Source organism: Protobothrops mucrosquamatus, unplaced genomic scaffold (genome assembly GCF_001527695.2).
Source record: "Protobothrops mucrosquamatus isolate PMUCROS unplaced genomic scaffold, P.Mucros_1.0 scaffold550, whole genome shotgun sequence".
In the NCBI taxonomy this organism is placed as follows: domain Eukaryota; kingdom Metazoa; phylum Chordata; class Lepidosauria; order Squamata; family Viperidae; genus Protobothrops; species Protobothrops mucrosquamatus.
Window position 1 is genome coordinate 489,614 of NW_015386854.1, and position 23,488 is coordinate 513,101.

The following is a 23,488-nucleotide window of genomic DNA, read 5'->3' on the forward strand; positions in this document are numbered from 1 at the left end:
AATTCAATGGCATGCCGTGTTTTTTTAAAGTTCATACTATTAAATTTATTAGTTATCCTTAGTGCTATTTCTGAATAAAACATCAATAGTCTTTATATCTAAGTTTCAGATTTGCAAAACTGATTATAAGTTTGGAGGAAAAAGTATTAAAATGTTATTTTCCTAATATTTTTTTCTTCCCTTTCAGAATTTTTGATCAAGAAAAGAAATGTTCAATCAAATAACTATAATAGATTTTTACTTGGATTTTCTGATGTCTGAGAACTACTTTATAGCATTCCTTCTCATTTACCTATTTACAATAGTATACAAAATGAAGAAAAAATAATAATCATTGTAATAGAAGTCACTACCTGTCAATCTTGAAAATGTTGTGCACTTTCCCTATGTTGAAAGTATTTTATCACCCATGTACTCTAGAAGCTCCTGCCTACAGTTAGAGAAGCTGGATTATGATGTTCTTTTTGGGGGGGGGGACTTCAACTCATGAATTCTTGCATTAATAAGCATCAATATCAAAAAAGAAAATGTAATTTTAAGATGCATCAATAAAAGGTTTATTTAGTTGTTAAATATATTTTCCACACATCTCTCTGTGGGGATTCTGTAGTCAGCTTACAACAATAAAACAGGAAAAAATGATTTAAAAATATAAAAATAACAATAGTAAAGGAATAAAACAAACAAACAAAAATAAACAATGGAAATACAATATGAAATTAAAAGGATGAGAGAAGGGGGAGCAGGGTCTTCAGGGGAGGTGGAATCAACTAGTTAGTACAGCAATTACCTCCATTGATGTAATGGGTCGTCAGGTCAACTGGCAGAGTCATGTCTTCAGGCCCTTGTGGAAGGATGGGGGAGGGGGCAAATTTAGCATTGCTAAATCTTGATAAAGACTACATTTATATACTTCTGTATTTGTTAACCCATGTCTTCAGTGTGATATTCTGCTAGTAGGCTTTAAGTAAGATTAAAGTAACCTGAAGCAAATTAAAAGAAGGACATTAATAATGATCAGTGACTTGGAACTTACGGTAAGTCCTGCAAGAAAAGACTGAAGGAAATTATGTGTTTTAGTCTTAAGAAGAGGAGACAAGTGATTATTCTACAATTAAATTCTATAATTTTCAAAAGAGAACTTTACCACAACCCACTCACAGTTATTTCAGGTATGGAATAATGGATTTTAGCTGCATACAGATGGAACATGATCATCTAATTCTAGTTGGATATTTAAACAAGCTTTCTAAAAAATATGCAGAATTCCTGCCTCAGTCTTCCCACCAATGAATGAGAGTATCACCTGGCCTTCCCAGCTCCAACTTATACCCTTTCCAGCTTCATTGATGTTGAATTGCCCATGATTCCCACCTTGGAGCCTTGCCATGGTTTTGTTAATTAACTAAAACCCTTTTTTTAACCACTAAATTTGTGGTTACTATAGAAAAAAACAGTAAACATCAATCTGCAAAAGAAATTCATATATTCAAAGGAAGGAAGGAAGGAAGGAAGGAAGGAAGGAAGGAAGGAAGGAAGGAAGGAAGGAAGGAAGGAAGGAAGGAAGGAAGGAAGGAAGGAAGGAAGGAAGGGTGTTTTTGTTTTTTGTTTTTTTTGTTTTTCATTTTAGAAGCCTTTGGTTGGGGCATTAATCCAGGAAATCCAGAAATGGCTAGAAGCAAGGAACTTCCTTACTCCCTTACAATTTAGACTTCAATTTTAAACTTCAACGCTAGCTAATATAAGCAATAGCAAGCAATTTTGGGGTGAAGGAAGAAATACTCCAGCCTCCTAGTATATAAGCCACAGCTTCTGATTTTAAGTGCCTACAGACTAAGGCCTGGATAAGCCTAAAGGCTGCTCTGTCAAAAGGTCAAGTGGGGGTTGGAAAAGAAACTGAAGAATTATGGCAGATATCATAGGGCAAGGATTATATGTCTGGAATATGGCTTATGCTCCAGGATGCTTAGTAATATGTACGGTATAAATGAAATTCAACATAAGGACCAGAAAGTCCTATCTGGACCAAAAAAACCCCACCCTTTCAAGGGCAAGTTGCTGCATGGTCAGAAAAAGAGCATGTAGATAATTCTTCAGATAAAGGCAACTGTTGTTGAACTGATTCTTTCAGAAGCTTGGACTCCAAGTTCAAGAAACTGAAAAGATCTTAACTAGAACAAATAGTCTATCCATCTAAAATTCTGACTTGAAAAGATGAAGTTCCATTTAGACATGGGTATCTGGTGAATTAATAAAATCAAGTGTTTGATGGTTCTTCAACTGGGATTTTTTCAATTTAATAAAAATATATTAAACAGGCTTCCCATCTTTACAAATACCTTTTGTGACCGGCAGTGAATGTAAGCAATATTATGAAAAGGTATCTTAGTTTCCATCTGTGGAAATGGGGTGAATTAACTTAAAGTAAATTATATCTTAAATATATTTTTCCTACTTGTATTTTAGAACTGATTCAAACTTCAGAAAAACAAGGAAGTAATACTGTGTTATAATGTGACATGCAATTATACTTCCATTTGGTTAGTTTGGCCCATCCTGTAAGTAAATATTTTTTCCAGAGTTGAACTAAAACTACATTGGTTATGGTATGCAATAAATCTAGGTTTTTTTTATTTCTATAGTACACAGTCTACAAAAGGGTTATTAAATTAGATTGAAAAGATCTAATCTACAGAAAACATAGACAACAGTGTTGATCTCTGTTAATTTACAACCCAGATATCATCATGCAGTCTAGAATCTTTTCAAAGGACTTACTCTCAGAGGTATAATGGAAAATAGGATTAACTCTACTTCTACTAGCTCCCCATAGTATAATTTATTATATTAAAGATGATACATGATCAAGCATATTGGCATTACCAATCTTTTGAGGGGAAAAATAGAGATAACATCCTTCCATAGCACCAAAATATAAAATGTAAGATTACCGTTTCAGTTAATATAAAAGGCTATGGTACAGGAAAAGAATGAATACAGAAAATACATTTATGTCAGGTTGTTATTTTTCTTATGAAGAATCCTTGATAAATGTTAGTGTTTTAGAGTCAATTCAAACTTCATTCAAAAGCCTAAGAATTTTCCAAATTCTGTCATAATGTACATGTATTTCCAAGAAAATGTGAGATAAAATAATTCAAATTTTGTCAACTCTTTTTGTAATTTAGTAGTTATAAGTCTCAATAGTTCCACGAGTTATGGAAAAATGCTTCTTTATTCTGTAATCTCTTATTTCCCTTTTTAAATATTGATACTTTATAAGTTTTTCCAGTTTTTTTTTTGAGCTACTCTAGTATTAGCTTCTATAGCTATATTTATAAATGACATTTGTTTTTCTTCATTTGCTAGTCTTATCTTTCTATGAATAATCTTTATTTGGGGTTATTATGGGGTGTTTTTTACTTTACATTTTTGTGGCATTTGTTGATAAATGTCCTTGTGATGCAAATGTTAAGCCTTCTGTTTCCTTCTTGATATATCTAATCTGAAGCCATTGCCAAGTCATTTTCCTATTCCTCTTGCCTTTAATTTCTTTTCAGGTAGTAATCGTGTATAGGTTTATCTGTCTGTGTAATTCTTAATTTGCCATTATAACCAGTTTTACATGCCACCTTTTGATTCTGTAACATTCAAAATATTTTCCTTTCAGATATTTGGAGTGTGGTTCATGATCTATTGTCAAAAGTTTTGGATCTTCTGTTCTAAAGCATCTAGTTCCACTTTTGTCCAGTCAACAATATCTGCCATGCAATGTATTAGAATAGTTAAGTATTGCTGGTTTTCATTATATAAACCTCTGCCTAAGATTTTATTTTTAAAAAAATCTAATGCATGTTACATATTTACTGATTGTTTCTCTTTCACATGGTTATACAAATATTGTTTGTTTCTAAAATACCCAATCATTAAGAACTTTTGTCCATTTTCAGTGCTTTGATTTTACAGTAATTCCATGATTCAGTTTCATCTAAGTAATCATAGATGAAGGATACTTTATTAATTACTCCCAATATTACAAATGAATATGCACTAAATTCTTCCTGGAGCTATCAGTTATAAAAATATTTTGTTTTTTTGTTTTTTAAATGTGGGTTTGTGATATAAGCTCTAAGAAGAAATTATACCATTCACTCAAAAATATACCCACTCACTTGAATGAAGCACAAAAGTTAATTGCTCTCATTTTTCTTTAGGCAGATACATTCAAATTATGCATGAATGTATGCATAATTAATGGTATTTTTTTTGTACTGTTAGTAAGAAATAAAAAGAAAGAAAAGACTGAAAGTGGCTGAAAGAAATGTTTATTTTTTGTTCAATCCATTCCGTACATCCTCAGGGTTTTTTTGGTTACTGTTAATTTGAATAGAGGGAGGAGAAGTTACAAAAGCAATAAGAGCAGTAACAATAATATTAACAGAGCACTTTCTAAAAAATCAAAATCCATATAGTACGCTACATCATAGCACTTAATTTTTCAAACTTTTTGCCACTCCATTAAAGATAACTATTATTCTGAAACTTATTTTATTTCACTCTTCTGTTTTCACTCTTCACTTTCTGTTGTCCTTATGTTGTAAAGTAATAGATTGCCATTTCCATTGTAGAATTAAAAAAAACTCCTTTATTCTGTGCTGTGTATCAGATATATCTATTTCTCTTTTTGCAATCCAAAAGAAATAATAGATTTTATTTCTATCACTGCAAAAGCAATCTGTTATTCTAAATTCCCCACTATCTCTTTCATAGGGGCTATATTGAAATTTAGTAATTTAGAAGATTTGATATTAATATCTACTAACTATTTTCTTCTCTTTTTCTCAGAATGTCTCCAATAAATGAAAAACATGAAATGACCAATGAATCTACTCTGATAGAATTCCTTCTGATGGGATTTTCTGACAACCATGATATCCAAATTCTGTATTTTGTGATGTTTCTCTTCATGTATGTAATAGCCATAATGGGGAATGTCCTCCTAGTTATTACTGTGGCCCTGAACTGCTCCCTTCATACCCCAATGTATTTCTTTTTAGTTAACCTGTCATTTTCAGACATTTGCTTCATCTCAACCACCATTCCAAAATCTATGCTCACTTCCCTGACAGATAACAGAGTGATCACCTTTGCTGGATGTGCTGCCCAAGTCTTCTCGATTTTCACCTTTGCAGGTTCTGAAATTGCTTTGCTCACCATCATGGCTTATGATCGTTATGTGGCCATTTGCCATCCTCTGCAGTATAGCCTTATCCTGAATCGGGATGCTTGTATGCAAATGGCAGCTTCTTCCTGGATTATCTGTATGATCCATGCTTTGCTAGAAACTGTAATTGTATTTCAGTGGGAATACTGCAGGTCACGTAAGATTGAACAATTGTTCTGTGATATCCCTCAATTACAGAAGATTTCTTGCACTGATATAAGAACTAGTCAAACACTGATTTTTGTGACAGCAATCATTGTTAGCTTAGTGTGTTGTGGTATTATTTTTGTTTCTTATGGCTACATCTTTTCAGCTGTGCTAACGATTCAGTCAATACAAGGCAGACACAAAGCCTTCTCTACCTGCACTCCCCATCTGATTGTCTTCTTTCTGTTTCTCAGTACTGCTTTATTTTCTTACATGACACCCAAAAGCCATTCATCTCATACTGTAGAATTGCTTTCTGCTGTTTTTTACACAGTTTTGCCACCACTATTGAATCCTATCATTTATAGCTTCAGGAATAAGAACATGAAAGAAGCCATGTTAAAAACAGCAGTGAAAGTATTTTCACTTTTTTAAAAAAGAAAAATTAATGTACTTATTTAAAATACATCTTGTGGTCATAACTATCTATGCAACAGTCTTGTGAAAGGTTTCCAATGATTTCCATTCCTCAATTGCAAGTTCTTACTTTCTCACTAATATTTCAAAATGTCCCTTGAGCTCTTTATGCAGAGAAATTCATGGAGTGTATATGTTTGCAGGAGTGTTTTTTTTCCCTTTTTGGAAAGTTTGCTTCTGATCACATAATTGACATTCACATTCTCAATTGTTATGGATGTTTGTATGTAACTTACTGTTTTCACTTCTCTGTATTTTCTAATAAGTGGATAGGCAAATATATTTGGTCATGAATGACAAACTTTGAATAAACCTTCTGGTTGTTGACTCGAAAAATATATGCATTGAAGATATTGATCTTATAGAGATGATATTTGGATATATTTATATTGTTTATTGATGTACTCATTTTTAGTTGAAAGCATTTCACTTTGTTATCCAAACACATTTGTTTCCTAAGAAAATATAAATCAGAACTGCAATAAATTGAGAAACTTTTACTAATGAATTTCATGTTTGTAAAGGGATTGGTACTAGATACTATGAACTTAGAACTCTCCTGTTCCAATCTAGCACTCCATCTATAACCATACTTCCAAAACTAAGGAAAGGAAGAGGAGGAGGAGGAGGAGAAGAAGAAAATTGCTAGTGTTGTTAGCCTAACTGGATTCAAAAATCACTAGAAATTAGAATAGAGACAGTTGATTGGGCAATTAGGCAGTCATAAAATTAAACTCACTTCAGATAATGCAACAGCTTGCCCAGGCATTGGAATTGGATCCTTCCAGTCAGAATTTATCTCTGAGTGGATCCAAGTAACTTTAACTGCTAGATAGAAATGCTCCAATAAATCCTGTGGTTCATTCTTCTGCAGGAAGAACCAGATTATACTAAACAGGACTGCCAGGTGGCTACACAATAAAGGTGAAAAAAATCAATAGTTTGCTGCCCATATCACTATAATGGAGTTCCTACTATGGGTTCTTATTTGTGCTAGTTTGGATCAATTCAACAGAAGTCCTGAAATCTCTTCTTGCACCAGTCCACCAGGGAATGATGGCTTGCTTAACCTACATTTTTAAAAAGCAGTCCAAAATTGCTTTGGAACATTCTCATGGTTACTGTTTTTAGCAAGCATGGAGTTCACAGATAGATGTAAATCAGCAGCTCCATTTATAAGTGTTTCTACACCTATTAATTGGGTAAGGTCTTGTATTATGAGCAAAATACCAACATTTTCCAGTTTAAAAAATCAAGTTCCTGGAAAAAGATTGATTGCTTTGGACAACTTTACATTCTTGGTTTCCTGTAAAGAAAGCAACTAAAACACAAAACTTAACTAAAATAATTTCTATTCCCATAAAAAGTCAAAGGAAAAACAATGAAAGCAAATTCAGAAAGGAGAGAAAGGATTCTTATCATGATTTATAAAACTGAAATAAAATTATTTGCTCCAGGAATTAATTATTTTGAGTTGTGCTGACTAAGCAGAATACTACTCTGAGACAGAAATGAAGACTCAGTCAGGACCTGCAGGATAGAAAAGTTTTGTAGAAAACATAGGTAATCATTCCACTTATTTGGACATCATTATGCAATGATCTTCTCCAAGGACTGACTCCTGGGAGTATAATAGAAAACAGAGATAACATTATTTCAACTTGTACTAGCTCCCCATACCAGATATTTCTTATATTAAAGATGATACATATTCAAGCATATCAAATATTTTAAGGAAAATGAGAGGTAAGTAATATACTTTCACAGCATTGGCAGCTAAAATTTAAGATTAAAGAGTTTATTTAGTATAAAAAAATGTGGTACAAAATAGAATTAATACAAAGAATACATATATGTCTGTTTGACTTCTATCATCATAAGAACTTTACTAGAGCCACTGATTAGGTAATCAATAGTCTCATTTTTCTTGTATAAGCTATATTGGAAGTTGTTTCCTATTCTTATTTTTTTATAGAATTTGTTGCTACTGTTTGTTCCTGTCTTGCAAACATTAAGCCTTTTCTTCCCTTCTTGATGGATCCAATTGAAAACCATTGCCTAATTTTGCTTCTTTATCCTGCCTTCAATTTCTTTCAGATGTCAAACATATCCATTTTTCATTTTTATTGCAAACATTTGTTAACTTTTTCTCTTTGCTGAGGAAAAATCTGATTTTTCACTCCATTGTCTGCATCAGTTGCAACAAACCACGACCACCATTTTTCTTGAAAAAATACAAACAGTTTTTGCTGCTTTGGGAGTATAGTGCATGTTATACTTCCATAAATATTTATGTTTTTCATTACAAGACATCTAGTTTCATCTGTATCCAAGTGGCAATATATACTGAATAATATTACATGCATAATTTAAATATTAATGGTTTAATTGTATTACCATCACCTACATTCAATTTGAAATATTATCTTTTTCAAATGGACATATGGATATTTGCTTCTGAAATACCTCCAAACTTTCCTCAGTTTTCAGTGTTGCAATTTTAGTGCCACTACACAATTCAATCACATGTAAATATTCAAATCTCCCTGTTTTTACTGCTAATAATATCAATATTATGAAATTATCAGTAAGTTGACCTTATCTTAACTGCTTAATAGAGTAAGGGAAAACACTAGAAGTATTGATTCTACCTTCCAACATTAACGATAAGATTTTGGTTTTTTAATGTATATTTATAAAATAAAATACAAGAAGAATTTATATCCATTTAACATAAATTAGATGGAAATTAATTAAACTTAGATTAGTTAGATATATGCAAGATATCTAAAATATTTTTTTTAAAATTTCTTTGTGAGAGACAGAAGGGAGAACAAGTGAGAAAGGATGAGTTGAAAGGTCCTGAAGGATAGTCTTAGAGGTTTCTTTGAGTCCATTCTATGTCTTCAGTTGTTGTTGTTGTTGTTGTTGTTGTTGTTGTTATTATTATTATTATTATTATTATTATTATTATTATTATTAATCGCACAGTCAGCCAGATGTTCAGACTGGATTTGGCATTTTTGTCTACCTATCGAGTCCTTCCCATGGACCTGGGATAGGCAGATGTGGATGTTTGATGGTATTACAGATATCGTCGCAGGATGGAAGCAGTTTCTAGTAAGGCTGCCTTTTGCAATTGACTAATGGCGAATTTGTCAATGCCAATCGTGTTCAAGTGGTACTCTAGTTGTTTTGGGATTGCACCCAAGGCACCTATTACTATTGGTACTACCCTTGCTTGCCTTTGCCACAGTCTTTCTATTTCTATTTGTAGGTCTTTGTATTTTGTTGTTGTTGTTGTTGTTGTTGTTGTTGTTATTATTAATGTTGTTATTGCCAAGGGATGATATCTTGCAATGACAGAAAAAACAACTGCAACAATGCCTTATTGTAGAGCACTCCTTTTGTTTTTACTAAAATGGATACAATGTGACTCTACAATCATATATAGTTATCAGTTCTTCAAAACATATGAAACTCCATCAGCACACACTATATTTCTCAAAGTGATTTTAGTTCAGTATTATATTTCCACTATCGCTGAGTTATTTTTCCTTGTAAACTAGTGAGAATGAGAAAGAGGTTGATAAAGAGACTATGACAAACATTTGCAAACCAATTAATTACTGTATTTATTTGGTTGTTTCTGCATTCCTTATTTACTAGTTTCTTTACTGATCTCTTTTGCACAGACAATATACTGACATTTAGCAAGACCTTAGATTTTTTTAAAAAATGTCTGCTAACTGTGTATTCTCATCTCTTTTTCCTCTACAGTCTGAATGAAATGAAATGAATCAATCCACTCTGGCAGAATTCTTTCTGATGGGATTTTCCAATGACCGTGATGGGCAGATTATGCATTTTGTGATGTTTTCCTTCATTTACTTAATTGCCATAATAGGGAATGTTCTCCTGGTTATCACTGTGGCCCTGAACTGCCCCCTTCACACCCCAATGTATTTTTTTTTAGCTAACCTGTCACTTTCAGATATTTGCTACATCTCAACGACCATCCCCAAATCCATGGCCATTTCCTTAACAGATAACAAAGTGATCACCTTCACTGAATGTGTTGCCCAAGTCTTCTCGATTTTCACCTTTGCAGGTTCTGAGCTCGCCTTGCTGACCATCATGGCTTATGACCGTTATGTGGCCATCTGCCATCCCCTGCAATACAGTCTCATCCTGAACTGGGATGCTTGTATGCAAATGGCAGCTGCTTCCTGGCTCACCTGTATGATCCATGCATTGCTAGAAACTGTAGTAATATTTCAATGGAAATTCTGCAGGTCACACAGGATTGAGCAATTTTTCTGTGAAGTTCCTCATTTACAGGAGATTTCTTGCAGCGATACAAGACCAAGCCAAATACTGATTTTTGTGATAGGAAGTACATTTAGCTCAATTTGTTGTGGGATAATTTTTATCTCTTATGGTTACATCTTCTCAGCTGTGCTAAAGATCCATTCCATTCAAGGCAAATACAAAGCCTTTTCAACCTGCATCCCCCACCTGATTGTCTTTACTTTATTTATCAGCACTACAATATTTGTTTATATGAGACAAAAAGGTTCTTCCTCATATATTGTAGATTTGCTTTCTGCTGTTTTTTATACAGTTTTGCCACCACTACTGAATCCCATCATTTATAGTTTCAGGAATAAGGACATTCAGAAAGCCATGTGGAATATAGGGAAAAAATGGGCTTCTTTCCCTTCCTTAAAAATAAGATGATTGATTACATAAGCTGTATTTCAAAAACATAATTTATTGGCAGAGGAGGCCTGCTGGGGATCCACTCAGTCAAGGAACTCAGGGTGGGGAGATCCAGCAAAAGAGCTTTCTCTACGGTAATGCCAGCCCTCTGGAACATTCTGCTCCCCCAGGATGAGGCCTGCCCCCACCCTCCTGTCCTTTGCAAGGACCTGAAAACCTGGCTCTGCTGGTTGGCCTGTTGACCTAGTGGGGGAATGCCACATTGGAGGTGACTATTAGACTAATTAACTGACAAATTCTCCTGTTCACTTTTTGCTTATCCCAATGTTCTTTTTATTTGTACTGTTGTACCTTCATTGTTTATTTTTTATTGCTTCATTGCTTTACTATTGTTATGCTTACATTTTACCATTTTTCCATTGTATTGTTGTAAGCCACTCAGAGTGGCCCCATGGTGAGATGGGCAAGAAATTTAACAAATAAATAAATCAATAACTTTATAATCTCTATTTGTGAAAAGTCCTTGTGGTTTTTGTGGCTTATTTAGGATGATTTCCCATATCCCACTGCAACTTCTATTCATGTCCTCACTACAGTAATATTTTCAGTAATATTCCAGGCTTGTATAAGGGACATTACCATTTATGGGTGCTGGTGTTCATTTCTATGAATTGATCACTTTCTATAACTTTTGTTTTCCAGCTCTCTGAACTATTTGTGGTTTAGAATCTTACTAGTCACAGATATTGACTTATTGACTATTGCCTAATGCCTTTAGCATCTTAAAATGATTCATTCTATCATCACTTTCTTTATTTCTCCCTCATATTTTCCCACTATGAAATATTTGCATATCATACAGCCTATTTGTTTGCTCAAACAATCATATTCTAGAGACTGTTGAAATAACATGCAAATATGTCCATTATACAGATTATATTTGAATTTATTTTTATTGAAACAAAATAAATTCAAATATAATCTGTATAATGGACATAGTACTGCAAACAGGAAAAAATGGCAAACAATTGGATTCAGCAATTCATACTATCTTAATTTTCGTTATTGTTTGAGGCAAAATATGGTGCTGTAGAACTGGACTGAAAATGAATAGATCCAGGTAGAAATCAATATACATTCAAGAAATGCAATACTCCAAATTCCTCAATATCTAACAAATTGAAGAGATTTTATTTCTTCCTACAAAAAAAAAGGCATGAGTATTGAAATACAGTATCTTGAGATATTATGGAGCAGAGGGGATAGAAATGCCTTATTGAAAGGTATTTCAATATCCCTGCCTTTTTTAGCAAGAAAATAAAATAAAATTTGTTAGATGTTGAGGAATTTGGAGTATTACATTTCTTGAATGAATATTAATTTCTACCTGGATCTATTTATTTTGAGTCCAGTTCTACAGCACCATATTTTGCCTCGAACAATAATGAATATTAAGATGGTGTGAATTGCTGAATCCAATTATTTGTCATTTTTTTTCCTGTTTGCAGTAGTCCCTCACCCAAAACCATATGACCCAGAAAGAGACAAGAGCAAGCAGCCTCTAGAAAGAGACAAGAGCAAGCAGCATCTCTAGATTTTCAGATAACTAGACCTTAAATTCTTCCAGCCCTAACCAACCCAATTAAACAGTTTTAGTAACTATAATCCTAATCAACTGCAGAATACAAGGTTGCTTGTATCAAAACCAAGAAATTTTATGACTTACAATAGCAAGTCCAAAAGTACTACTTGGGTTCCATTTCCACTATCTATTTTCCAAATGTCTAAGGTGATTCTCAGTCATCCAGGTCATGTTTGTCCCAAAAGTGCTTTTTTCACAAGGCAACTGGAGTTTCTTGTTTTTCTTTGAAGACGTTTCACTTCTCATCCAAGAAATCCTTTCATTCCCCACCATTTAGTCAGAAACTTCTTAGATGAGAATTGAAACGTCTTCAAAGAAAAAGAAGAAAGTCCAGTTGTCTCGTGAAAAGAGCACCTTTGGGACTATCTGTTTTCCAGTATTTGATCCTAATAAAGAACTCAATATTAATTGGAAAAAGTCAAAATAATCAGAACAATTTCTTTCTTGTCTCCTAAAACTCTTTATTATCTTTGAAATAAAAGGAATCTAATTTTATTTCAATTCTCTAAGATCTTAGCCACCACTTTAAGAATCAGAAGTTCAAATGATTATTTACTGTATCTTTACCAAGTCTACTCTATGATAAATACATTAATTTCTATAACAGCCACATATGCAAGTTTATTGTAAATTGAAGATGAATTAATAATACACATCTTTTAATAACCACATGACTGAATTCTGAAAAATTAGATACTTACAATTTGGGGAAAAAAGAAGAGAAAGAGCATTATTATTGGACAGAATAAGCATAAAAGTGAATTTTCAATTGTGTTCATTTAAAGTTGGGTTAGAATTTCTGCAATTTTAAAATTTAATTATTTTAATTCTCCTCAGTACCAAGAATCTATCACAGGATACAAAGACATGTTGTTTAAACAGTTATTTACATAACCCATATAATTCCCAGGACATTTTTTTAAAAAAGTGCATAGTATTCTGCTAAAGAGAATGAACAATGAATGCACTTATCCGATGTGAGAAATACCACACAATAGTGTTTCAGACTTATAGAAGGATATATGGTGTAAGATTGTTCTTAAAATCTACAACCAAACAAAAAGCTCAGTTTGATAAGAAACTTTGTATATCCTCAAGTTCAAAAAACTGAAAAAATATTATTATAACTTGAATAAATCATGATCTTTTTCAAATTCTGACTCAATAATTTTGGCTTCATTTAGACATGGATGCCTGGTGAATTGGTCAAAAGAAGACTCTGCTGCTTTTCCACCTGGGATCATGCAAACACAAAATTAAATTAAGCAGGTTCTCACCAGTAGAAATATTTTTTTCTAAATGACACAGAATAAAAAATATGTCCATAAAAGTAGTCTTCAGTATTTTTACTACATTTATTTTGCCCATGAACCATCCTGATTTTCCCACCTCTTCAGAAATGCAAGAACCTGATTCAGGTCAAAATATATTTGGAGTTGACATCAACTGTTTTATGTTGGGTTATTTTCATTTGTTTAGGATAGCGTATGTAAAACTGACTTTCCTAACATCTTTTCTACCTCCTCTTCCATTCCAGTAGACCACAGGCATAGGCTGTTCCATTCTGTACAAATTCCAAGGATTTGGTGATTAAAAAATAACATGTAGTTATTTAAAGTAAGAAAATACAAAATTCTTCACAGGTTGGTACATGAAAAAAGGATGGGTTTTTATTTACTAATTTGGCATATTTAAACCCAATGCCTCCTCACAAAACAAAATGTAATTTCTGCTTTTACTTCTTGAGCATTTTCCACATGGCCTTTTGGATGTCCTTGTTCCTGAAGCTATAAATGAAAGGATTGAGGAGTGGGGGCAAAACTGTGTAGAGAACAGCAGAGAGCAAATCCAAAGTATGGGAGGATAGACTTTGGGGTCTCGTATATGCAAAGACAGCAGAGATAAAAAATAACGAAAATACAGTCAGGTGGGGAGTACATGTAGAGAAAGCTTTATATTTGCCTTGAACTGAAGGGACTTTTAGTACAGCAGAGAAGATGTAGCTATAGGAAATAAAAATGAGCCCACTACATAATGAATCTACAGTAATCCCTACAACCAAAATCAGAAACTGATTAATTCTTGTATCAGTACAAGAAATTATTAGTAGATGAGGAACATCACAGAAAAATTGCTCAATTATATTGGATTTGCAGAAATTTAACCTGAAAGTGAATATGGTGTGCAGCAAAGCATGGATCAGATTGCTTATCCAGGAAGCAGCTGTCATTTGTAAACAGGCATCCCAGTTCATCATTAGCGTATATTGCAGAGGATGGCAGATGGCCACATAACAGTCATAAGCCATGACAGTCAGCAAGGCAAGCTCAGAACCTCCAAAGGTGATAACTGAGAAGACCTGAGCAGCACATCCAACATAGGAGATCTCCCTGTTATTTGTCAAAGAAGTAGCCATGGCTTTAGGGATCATGGTTGAGATTAAAAAAACATCAGAGAATGACAAATTTACCAAAAAGAAATACATGGGAGCATGAAGGTGCTGGTTTAGAATCACAGCAATAACAAGAAGGAAATTTCCAATTAAGGCTAATAAGTAGATGACAAGAAACATTATAAAATACAGAATTTGCAAATCACGATCATCAGAAAATTTCATCAGAAGGAATTCTGTCACAGCAGACTGGTTGCCCATTTAGTTTCTCTGACTCCTTCTGGGCGTAAAGAGAGTATCATAGGATATTAGTCTAGGAAATAAATATAGGTATAGAATTATTAATTATAATAATAATATATGCAAACTAATCTATTATAATTATTATATGTTTGAAATAAAATATTTTTATTATCTGTTTTATTATGTTTTATTATCTGTTTTCATTCATTTAAAAATATAAAACAAAATGATATTGTTTTACTTCTGCATAATATAAGCCACTTTATGGCAAACCCATTTTGTGTAAATAAAATTATTATATTTTCCATAAAACAAAATAACATCTAACATATGGATAGTTCCAAGAATGCAGTATAAGTAGGAAATGTTATCTTGGAGAGTAGGTGAAGGCTCTGTCTTAGACCCAGTACTCTTCAATATCTTCATCAACTATTTAGATGAGGGAATAGATGGGCAACTCATCATATTTGCAGATGACACCAAGCTGGCGGGAGTAGCCAACACTCCAGAAGATAGGCTCAAGATACAGAAGGATCTTGACACACTTGAACATTGGGCCCTATCTAAGAAAGTGAAATTCAATGGGGAACAAAGTAAGGTTCTACATTTAAGCATGAAAAAACAAAATACACAGATATAGTAAAGGTCGTACCATGCTCAATAATAGTAACTGTGAAAGGGATCTCGGAGTCCTAGTGGACAATCACTTAAATATGAGCCAGCAGTTTGCTGCAGCTGCCAAAAAACCAACACAGTGCTAGGCTGCATTAACAGAGGGATAGAATCAAGATCACATGAAGTGTTAATATCACTTTATAATGTCTTAGTAAGACCACACTTGGAATATTGCAGTTTTTTTCACCACAGTGTAAAAAAGTTTTTGAGACTCTATAAAAGATGCAAAGAGAGCAACAAAGATTATTAGGGCCCTGTAGGATAAAATATATAAAGAACAATTGCTGGAATTGGGTATGTCTAGTTTAATGAAAAGAATGACTAGGGGTGAAATGATAGTAGTGTTCCAATATCTAAGGGGGTGCCACAAAGAAGGAGTCAACCTATTCTCCAAAGCAATTGAAGTCAGGAAAAGAAGCAATGGATGGAAACTAACCAAAGAGAGAAACCATCTAGTAGTAAGAAGAAATTTCCTGACAGTTAGAACAATTAAATCAGTGGAACAACTTGCCTCCAGAAGTTGTGAATGCAGCAACACTGGAAGTTTTTAAGAAGAGACTGGACAACCATTTGTCTGAAATGTTATAGGGTTTCCTGCCTGAGCAGGGAGGTGGACTAGAAGACTTCCAAGGTTTCTTCCAACTCTGTCATTCTGTTATATTCTGTTAAGGTGTCTGTTAGATTATGAAGTATATAAAATAGATTACTCATTCTCAAAATGTAAAAGGCGCTTCACACATATACAATGCTTTTTTTCTTTCTATATTATATTGGACAACTTACATTACAGTGGATTCCATTGATAAAAAATCATTTTGAAGAATTGAAAAAAAAAGGTATTAACTTGGTAGGCAATCAAATACACATCTGAGTCATAGGTAGCAATGTATTTTTTTCTAATATTTTCATTTTTCCTAAAATAATTATTGGACTTACACAATATATATACAGCCATACTTGGGGTTGGGCAAGATGCGGTGGAGATGGAGATGGAAATGTGGGAGGGGGGCAGGCAGAGATAGAGGTAGAGAGACAGAGAGAAACAATGTTATATATCACTGTTCAACAATAACTTCTTTTGATTTAAACTGGATATAAAATTATCATCCAATGCTCCACATCATATGCAAATATCAACATTTCATAAAGCACTCCAGTAAAATCTCATCTTTCATATACATGGTTGTGTGGACTATGTTCCTTGAGTTCATTGAAGCCCACAGCTATGTAAATGAGCATGCAATTGTAATTAATTAATTAATTAATTAATTAAGATCTGTGTTAAATTAAACCAATATTAAACAATATAATCAAATCATTATTTATTATCTGTACAAAGCAAAATTAGATTCCTTTTGTATTAAGTTCTAAATGTATAAAAATACATTTGAATGCTTACAAAGAGTTATTCTATGTTATTGTGAGATCATTAAGCACTGACATAACCTGACATATTTCTTCTGATAATTTGATTTATGAAACTTGATTCCTGTTTACATAGATACAATAGGTATAAAGTTCAGTTATTTTGTCTGGGTGAATATTTGAAAACAAGCACATACTGTACATTCTAGTCATATATTTTCAACAGGCTGAAGTATTAGTTTACTTTTGCCATATTTCAGACCTTAAGGCTAATAACCAAATCTTGAAGAAACAGTATTGTATTCTTACCTAAAAATCAGTGATACAGAGTAAAAAAATATTTCTGTCACATTATGCATTATGTTCTTCCTATATACAGTATTTCACAATTATTTCCTAACTGAAATCCTGAGTAAATAGTCATGATTGTCTTTACTTAGCACTGTTGTTGGGTGGTGTTTTTTTTTTGGTCTTAATTTGTTTCCTGGAAGACAATCTACCTATATGTTGCCTCTTCTCATGCACTACGAAGAATGAAAAAGAAGACTAATTATGTCACTCTTGTTTTCTATTGTGTTTCAATAGAATTCCTTGGAGATTAAGTCCAATTTTCATGATGATTTGAAAGTCTAAATTACAAAACAAGAAAAAATGTAGTTATCTCTCTGACAAACAAAGACAAAATGGACAAATACAAAAAATGGAAAGAGGGGCACATAACTAAGGCTGATTATCAGCAGACAACCATAACATGTGAAGATGAAGTCAGATGTTATCTCAGAACACTTGCACCATATCTTCAAAAATCCTGGAGCACCAGGGAAGTTTACCTGAGGATTGGAAAAGGGCTGATGTGGTTACCATCTTCAAGAAAGGAAAAAAAAAACTACAGGAAACTACAGAAATCAGTCTAATATCTATACCTAGGAAGATCCTGGAAAAGATAATCAAAAAACAGATCTGTGAACAACTAGAAGCAAACAAATGTATAACTAGTACCCAGCACAGGTTTGTTAAAAACAGATCATGCCAAACCAATCTTATTTCATTTTCAATAAAGTGACTAAACTAATAGACCAGCGAAATACTGTGGACATAGTATATTTAGACTTCAGTAAGGCACTTGATAAAGTAAACTACAACCTACTCCTTGGTAAGCTAGAAAAAGGTGGAATAGACAACATCACCACTAAATGGATCTGTAGCTGACTGGCAAACCGTACTCATTGAGTAGTCCTCAATGGCACTATATCCACATGGAGAGAAGTAAGCAGTGGGGTACCACAAGGTTCTGTCTTAGGCCCAGTACTCTTCAATATCCTCATAAATGACTTAGATGAGGGAATTGAAGGGGAACTCATCAAATTTGCAGATGACACTAAACTGGCAGGAGTAGCCAACACCCCAGAAGACAAACTCAGGATCCAAAAAGATCTTGACAAACTTGAACAATGGGCTCTGTCCAACAAAATGAATTTCAATGTGGAGAAAAGCAAAGTTTTACATTTAGGCAGGAAAAACCAAAGATACAAGTACAGACTGGGTGAGACCTGGCTTAAAAACAGTAACTGTGAGAGGGATCTTGGAGTCCTAGTGGATGATCGCTTGACCATGAGCCAAAAGTGTGCAGCAGCCAAAAAAGCTAATACTATCCTGGGTTGTATAAATAGATGCATAGAATCAAGATCACACAAACTATTAGTACTGCTTTATAAAACCTTAGTAAGACCACCCCTGGAATACTGCAGCCAATTTTGGTCATCATATCACAAAAAAGATGTTGAAAGTTTGGAAAAAAAACAGAGAAGAGCAACTAAGATGATCAAAGGCCTGGAGAATAAAACATATGAAGAATGGCTGCAGGACTTGGGTCTGGCTAGTCTAAAGAAAAGAAGAAATAGGGGAGACATTATAGCAGTATTGAGGAGCTGCCACAAAGAAGAGGGAGTCATGTTATTCACTGAAGCACAAGAGAGCAAGACAAGAAACAATGGTTTGAAACTGAACAAAGAGAGAAGCAACCTGGAATTAAGGAGAAACTTCCTGACAGTGAGGACAATTAACCAGTGGAACAGCTTGCCTCCAGAAATCGTGGGTGCTCCATCACTGGAGATTTTTAAGAAGAGGCTAGACAGTCACTTGTCTGATATGGCATAAGTTCTCCTGCCTGAGTGGGGGGCTGGACTAGAAGACCTCCAAGGCCCCTTCCAGCTCTATTCTATTCTATTCTATTCTATTCTATTCTATTCTATTCTATTCTATTCTATTCTATTCTAGAATAGCAGAGTTGGAAGGGACCTTGTAGATCATCTAGTCCAACTGCCTGCCCAAGCAGGAGTCCCTACACCATTTCTGACAGATGGAAGTCCAGTGTCTTCTTGAAAGTCTCCAGTGATGAAGCACCAGCAACAGATGAAGGCAGTTGTTCCATTGGTTGATTGTTCTCACTGTCAAAAAAATTATCCTTATTTCCAAGTTGAATCTCTTCTTGATCAGTTTCCATCTGTTATTCCTTGTCTGGCTTCAAATGCTTTGGAAAATCAGTTGACCCCCTCCTCTGTGTGGCAGCCCCTCAAATATTGGAACACTGCTATCATGTCTTCCCTGGTCCTTCTCTTCATTAAACTTCTTCATATGTTTTAGCTTCCAGTCCCCTAATTATCTTTGCACTTTGCACTCTCTGCACTTTTTCTACAGTCTCAACATCTTTTTTATAATGTGGAGACTATAAAAAATTGGCTGTAGTATTCTAGGTGTGATATTATAATGCTTTATAGAGTGGTATTAGTACCTCATGTGATCTTGATTAAATCCCTCTGTTAATGCAATTTAGGATTGCATTGGCTTTTTTGGCTGCCGCCTGTAGCTTTTTCCTTCCTTTTTTGAAGACAGGAACCACATCAGCTGTTTTCCAATCCTCTGGTAGTTCCCCAGTGCTCCAGGATTGTTGATAGATATGATACAGTGGTACTGAGATGACATCTGCCAGCTCCTTCAGAACTCTAGGATATAGTCCATCAGATCCCGGTGATTTATGTTCATCAAAATCAGACAGGTGTTTCCTTGATTTTTTTCTTGTTATTTATATGTTGAAAAAAACTTTTTTATTATGTTTGAATTTTGTTGTAAGTCTTTGCTTTCCTGACTTCTTCTTTCCAAATTCTGCTGATATTCTGCCTTAGTTATGTGTCCCTCTTTCCACTTTTATACTTGTCCTTTTTGTCTTTGTTTATCAGAGAGATCTTTGTGCAGCCATGATGGTTTCTTGTTAGATTTCTTGTTTTTCTTTTTCAGTGGTATTTTGCTGGATTGGACTTTTATGATCATATTTTTTAGCATTTTCCAAGCTTCTTGAGTTGTTTTCCTGTTTAGGATTTTCATCCAAGGAATCTTTCCCAAGTTCTCTTGGAGTTTATTAAAATCAGCTCCTTTAAAACCTAAGACTCTGATATCATTATGTTCTATTGCTTGTGTTTGCATTATATTGAATTCCAGTATGACATGGTTACTCTCACTCAAAATTCCTGCAGTTTCAACTCCTTCTATAATTTCTTCTCTGTTCATGAGAATTAAGTCCAGTGTGGCTATCCCTCTAGTTCCCTCCTCTACCTTTTGGTCAATAAAGTTGTCAGCTAGGTTGGTCAGGAATCTATTTGCTTTCTCATTTGGTGCAGAATTAGTCTTTCAGTTGATGTCAGGGTAATTGAAGTGTCCCATTACTAATGTACTGTGTTTCCTACATGTATTTGTTAATTGGTTAGCAAAAAGTACATCTATTTTTTCTGCTTGGTTAGGTAGCCTATAGTATACTCCTATGGCAATGTCATTATTTTTTTTCTTTTATGCATTCAAGGAGGTTTTCATCTTTGGTCTCATGTATTTCTGTAGCAACATAGTAGTCCTTTACATATAGTGCAACTCCACCTCTTCTTTTATGGAGTCTGTTTCACTGGTCTACTAATTTAGTCACTTTATCAAAGAATGAAATAAGATTGGTTTGGTATGATCTGTTTTTAATAAGCCCATGCTGATTATTAGTTATAACTTTGTATCATGCCAAATATCATGGGGTCCAAAGAGATTCATGGGTCAAAAGAGGTCACTCAGGGACATTTCTCTCTTAAACCTTTTCTATTCCAGGTGGTGATTAGGTTCTTAGGAGGAGTATGTAGAAGAGCTTTATTTATTCTAAACAATAATGCATAATCCCAGTTTAAACATGTGGATTATGTTAGGTTTTCAAAATTCTGTTTCAAAATTTATAATTATAGATACAATCACATACAGTTGTAGTAATTTCTGCAGTTTCATGTTCCTGGCCTGACCTGCTTTGAAGGGATGACAATATATATCACTTTTTCAACCATTCTTCATTTTTAAGAAGCTTTTCTAGCTGTTGGAAAGGTCTACTGTTAAGAGACAAATTGATGGACTGAGAGATTCATTTCTAATGAATTTAAGAGCAATTGTTGTTTTAAGAAATTCTTGTATCTGTGTCCCTATGCATATATGCATATGTGCATAAATGACTATGTGTGTGTGTCTGTGTGTGCATTATATGTAACTAATAAAATAAAGCAATTCTGTTTGTTCATAACAAGACATTTATGTTATTCATAATAAACCCATAAAAGAAATTGAGAAGCATTGCCAAAATTCTCTTAAAGAGTTGATAGTAAAATTCTTTAATGGATCTTATAAAAGTTGAAGATTCTCCTTTAAATAATCTCAACAGCTTCTCAAACTCAGGATGTGTTCTGAATTAAAAATAAAAATATTCCACAAGGTCACCATCTTCTATACATTATAAGTTAATGGCAAGTCTTTCAATAAATTTTGTATATTGATATGGGAATTGTGGTGATCCCAAAGGAGTGAACAGTAAGCAAGATAACAAAATCTCCTTCTGCACAACAAAAAACATCTACAGAAACATCTATACTTAAACCAATTGGAAGAGTCATCTTTTCAGTAAATAAACTTCAAGGTGAGAGAATCTCTTTATTAAAGTGGAGTTTAGAAAGTCATTTATAAAAACATTGTTTAATGTTGGATATTTATAATTTGTATAAGGATTACATTTGCTTACATCATTTTATGTGAAATAGAGCATTTCTGGCTCAGGTAAATAGTTACAAAATTGTAATTAAAAATAAATTAGTTATACTTTCACTCTAAATTATATAATACTTAATGAAGGTGTTTGATGCAACCTCTTGGTAGGAATTTATGTTTTGTTTGTAGTGATATAATATATAATCACCTGGTTTTTCTTATTGTTTGAATGAGTATATTAGAAATATTACCTAATAAAATAAATTTGATACAACACTGAGCTAATTGGTCTGTAATACTATGCTGTCTAGAAGCCATTAAACTGAACACAATGAGCTTGACAGGTAGGACAAGGTTGAGTTTATATATGTATCTAAAAGCTATGACTATTGGTAACCCTATGTCTCTGTGTAAAATACATCACCAAGCAATTCTGTAACTATTAAATTAAATAAAATCTCACTAATGTTAAACTGTAATACATAGAAATATACATTAATTTCTATTGCAAAAAGAAAAAAGAACAAAAGAAAGAAAGGAATGAGGCAGGCTCTGAATTATTTATTAGATTTGATGAACTACTATAAAATATTATTTGAAAGATTAGTTCACTCTTGTCAATTTTATATCATTATGGTAAAATTTGACTTTTCTTGGAAATTAAAAATTATCTTTTTATATCTATCTAATTATATAAAAATGATGTCTGTGTTAGATGAATAAACAATACACTACTTGTTCTGAATAAGTATTTAATTACAGATAAGTACTAAATAGATATAACGATCTATAGCTATAAACCCTCTCTCTATATGTTCCTTTCAGTAACCATGTTTTATAATCTATATTATCTTTTGTCCACAATGATTCAAGGATACATAATAGCCAACCAATTCACCATGACATATCTTTTCTGATGTGATATTCTGATTAATGTGATCTGCCAATTCTGCATGTTCTATTTTTTTCCTCCAGTTACTTAATAACCATATTTACACACACACACACACATACACACACAAACACACACACACCACACACAAACACACACAAACACATGCACACACAGATACACTTCACTTTTTATATAGGCAAACTGACATCAAAAATTGTTTTAAAATATTTTAATGTAATTTGAAAAATGTATTATTTTAAATTTTAAAGTTTATATATAGATATTTATTTCTCCACCTACCTTCAGCCCATTATTTTATTTCATTAACATCTTGATATTGTGGAGTGCATTTTATTTTCTTCAGAATTCTTAGACAGAAATTGAGAGTTTCTGTAAAATTATGCATCAGTGAATCTTGCATTATAGTATGTATATGTGTGTGTGTATGTATGTATATATATATATATGTTCAAAGTCAGTCAATAGACGTGAGCACCAGGGAATAAATAATTTAATAATAATAATTTAGAGATAAAAGTTCTTAAGAATATTAAAAACCTTTAAAATACATAGAAATCAATAAAAGTGCCTAGCTTTCGTCGGCATCCGCTGACATCTTCAGGGCTTAGAATGCTGGTCAATGGGAAAGTC

At 33.4% G+C, this 23,488-nt stretch overlaps 3 protein-coding genes across 3 annotated transcripts; 2 read left to right on the plus strand and 1 right to left on the minus strand.

The window, feature by feature from the left end:
* The first annotated feature begins 4,846 nt into the window (after nucleotides 1-4,846).
* Nucleotides 4,847-5,806, plus strand: LOC114922646 (olfactory receptor 14A16-like). Its single transcript, XM_029284363.1, has one exon. It carries the CDS (start codon nucleotides 4,847-4,849, stop codon nucleotides 5,804-5,806), a length of 960 nt encoding a protein of 319 aa, XP_029140196.1.
* Nucleotides 5,807-9,643: 3,837 nt separating this feature from the next.
* On the plus strand, nucleotides 9,644-10,588 carry LOC114922647 (putative olfactory receptor 14L1). Its single transcript, XM_029284364.1, has one exon. It carries the CDS (start codon nucleotides 9,644-9,646, stop codon nucleotides 10,586-10,588), a length of 945 nt encoding a protein of 314 aa, XP_029140197.1.
* A 3,359-nt stretch (nucleotides 10,589-13,947) lies between these two features.
* LOC107288465 (olfactory receptor 14A16-like) lies at nucleotides 13,948-14,865 on the minus strand. Its single transcript, XM_015817086.1, has one exon. It carries the CDS (start codon nucleotides 14,863-14,865, stop codon nucleotides 13,948-13,950), a length of 918 nt encoding a protein of 305 aa, XP_015672572.1.
* Between the last annotated feature and the right edge of the window lie 8,623 nt (nucleotides 14,866-23,488).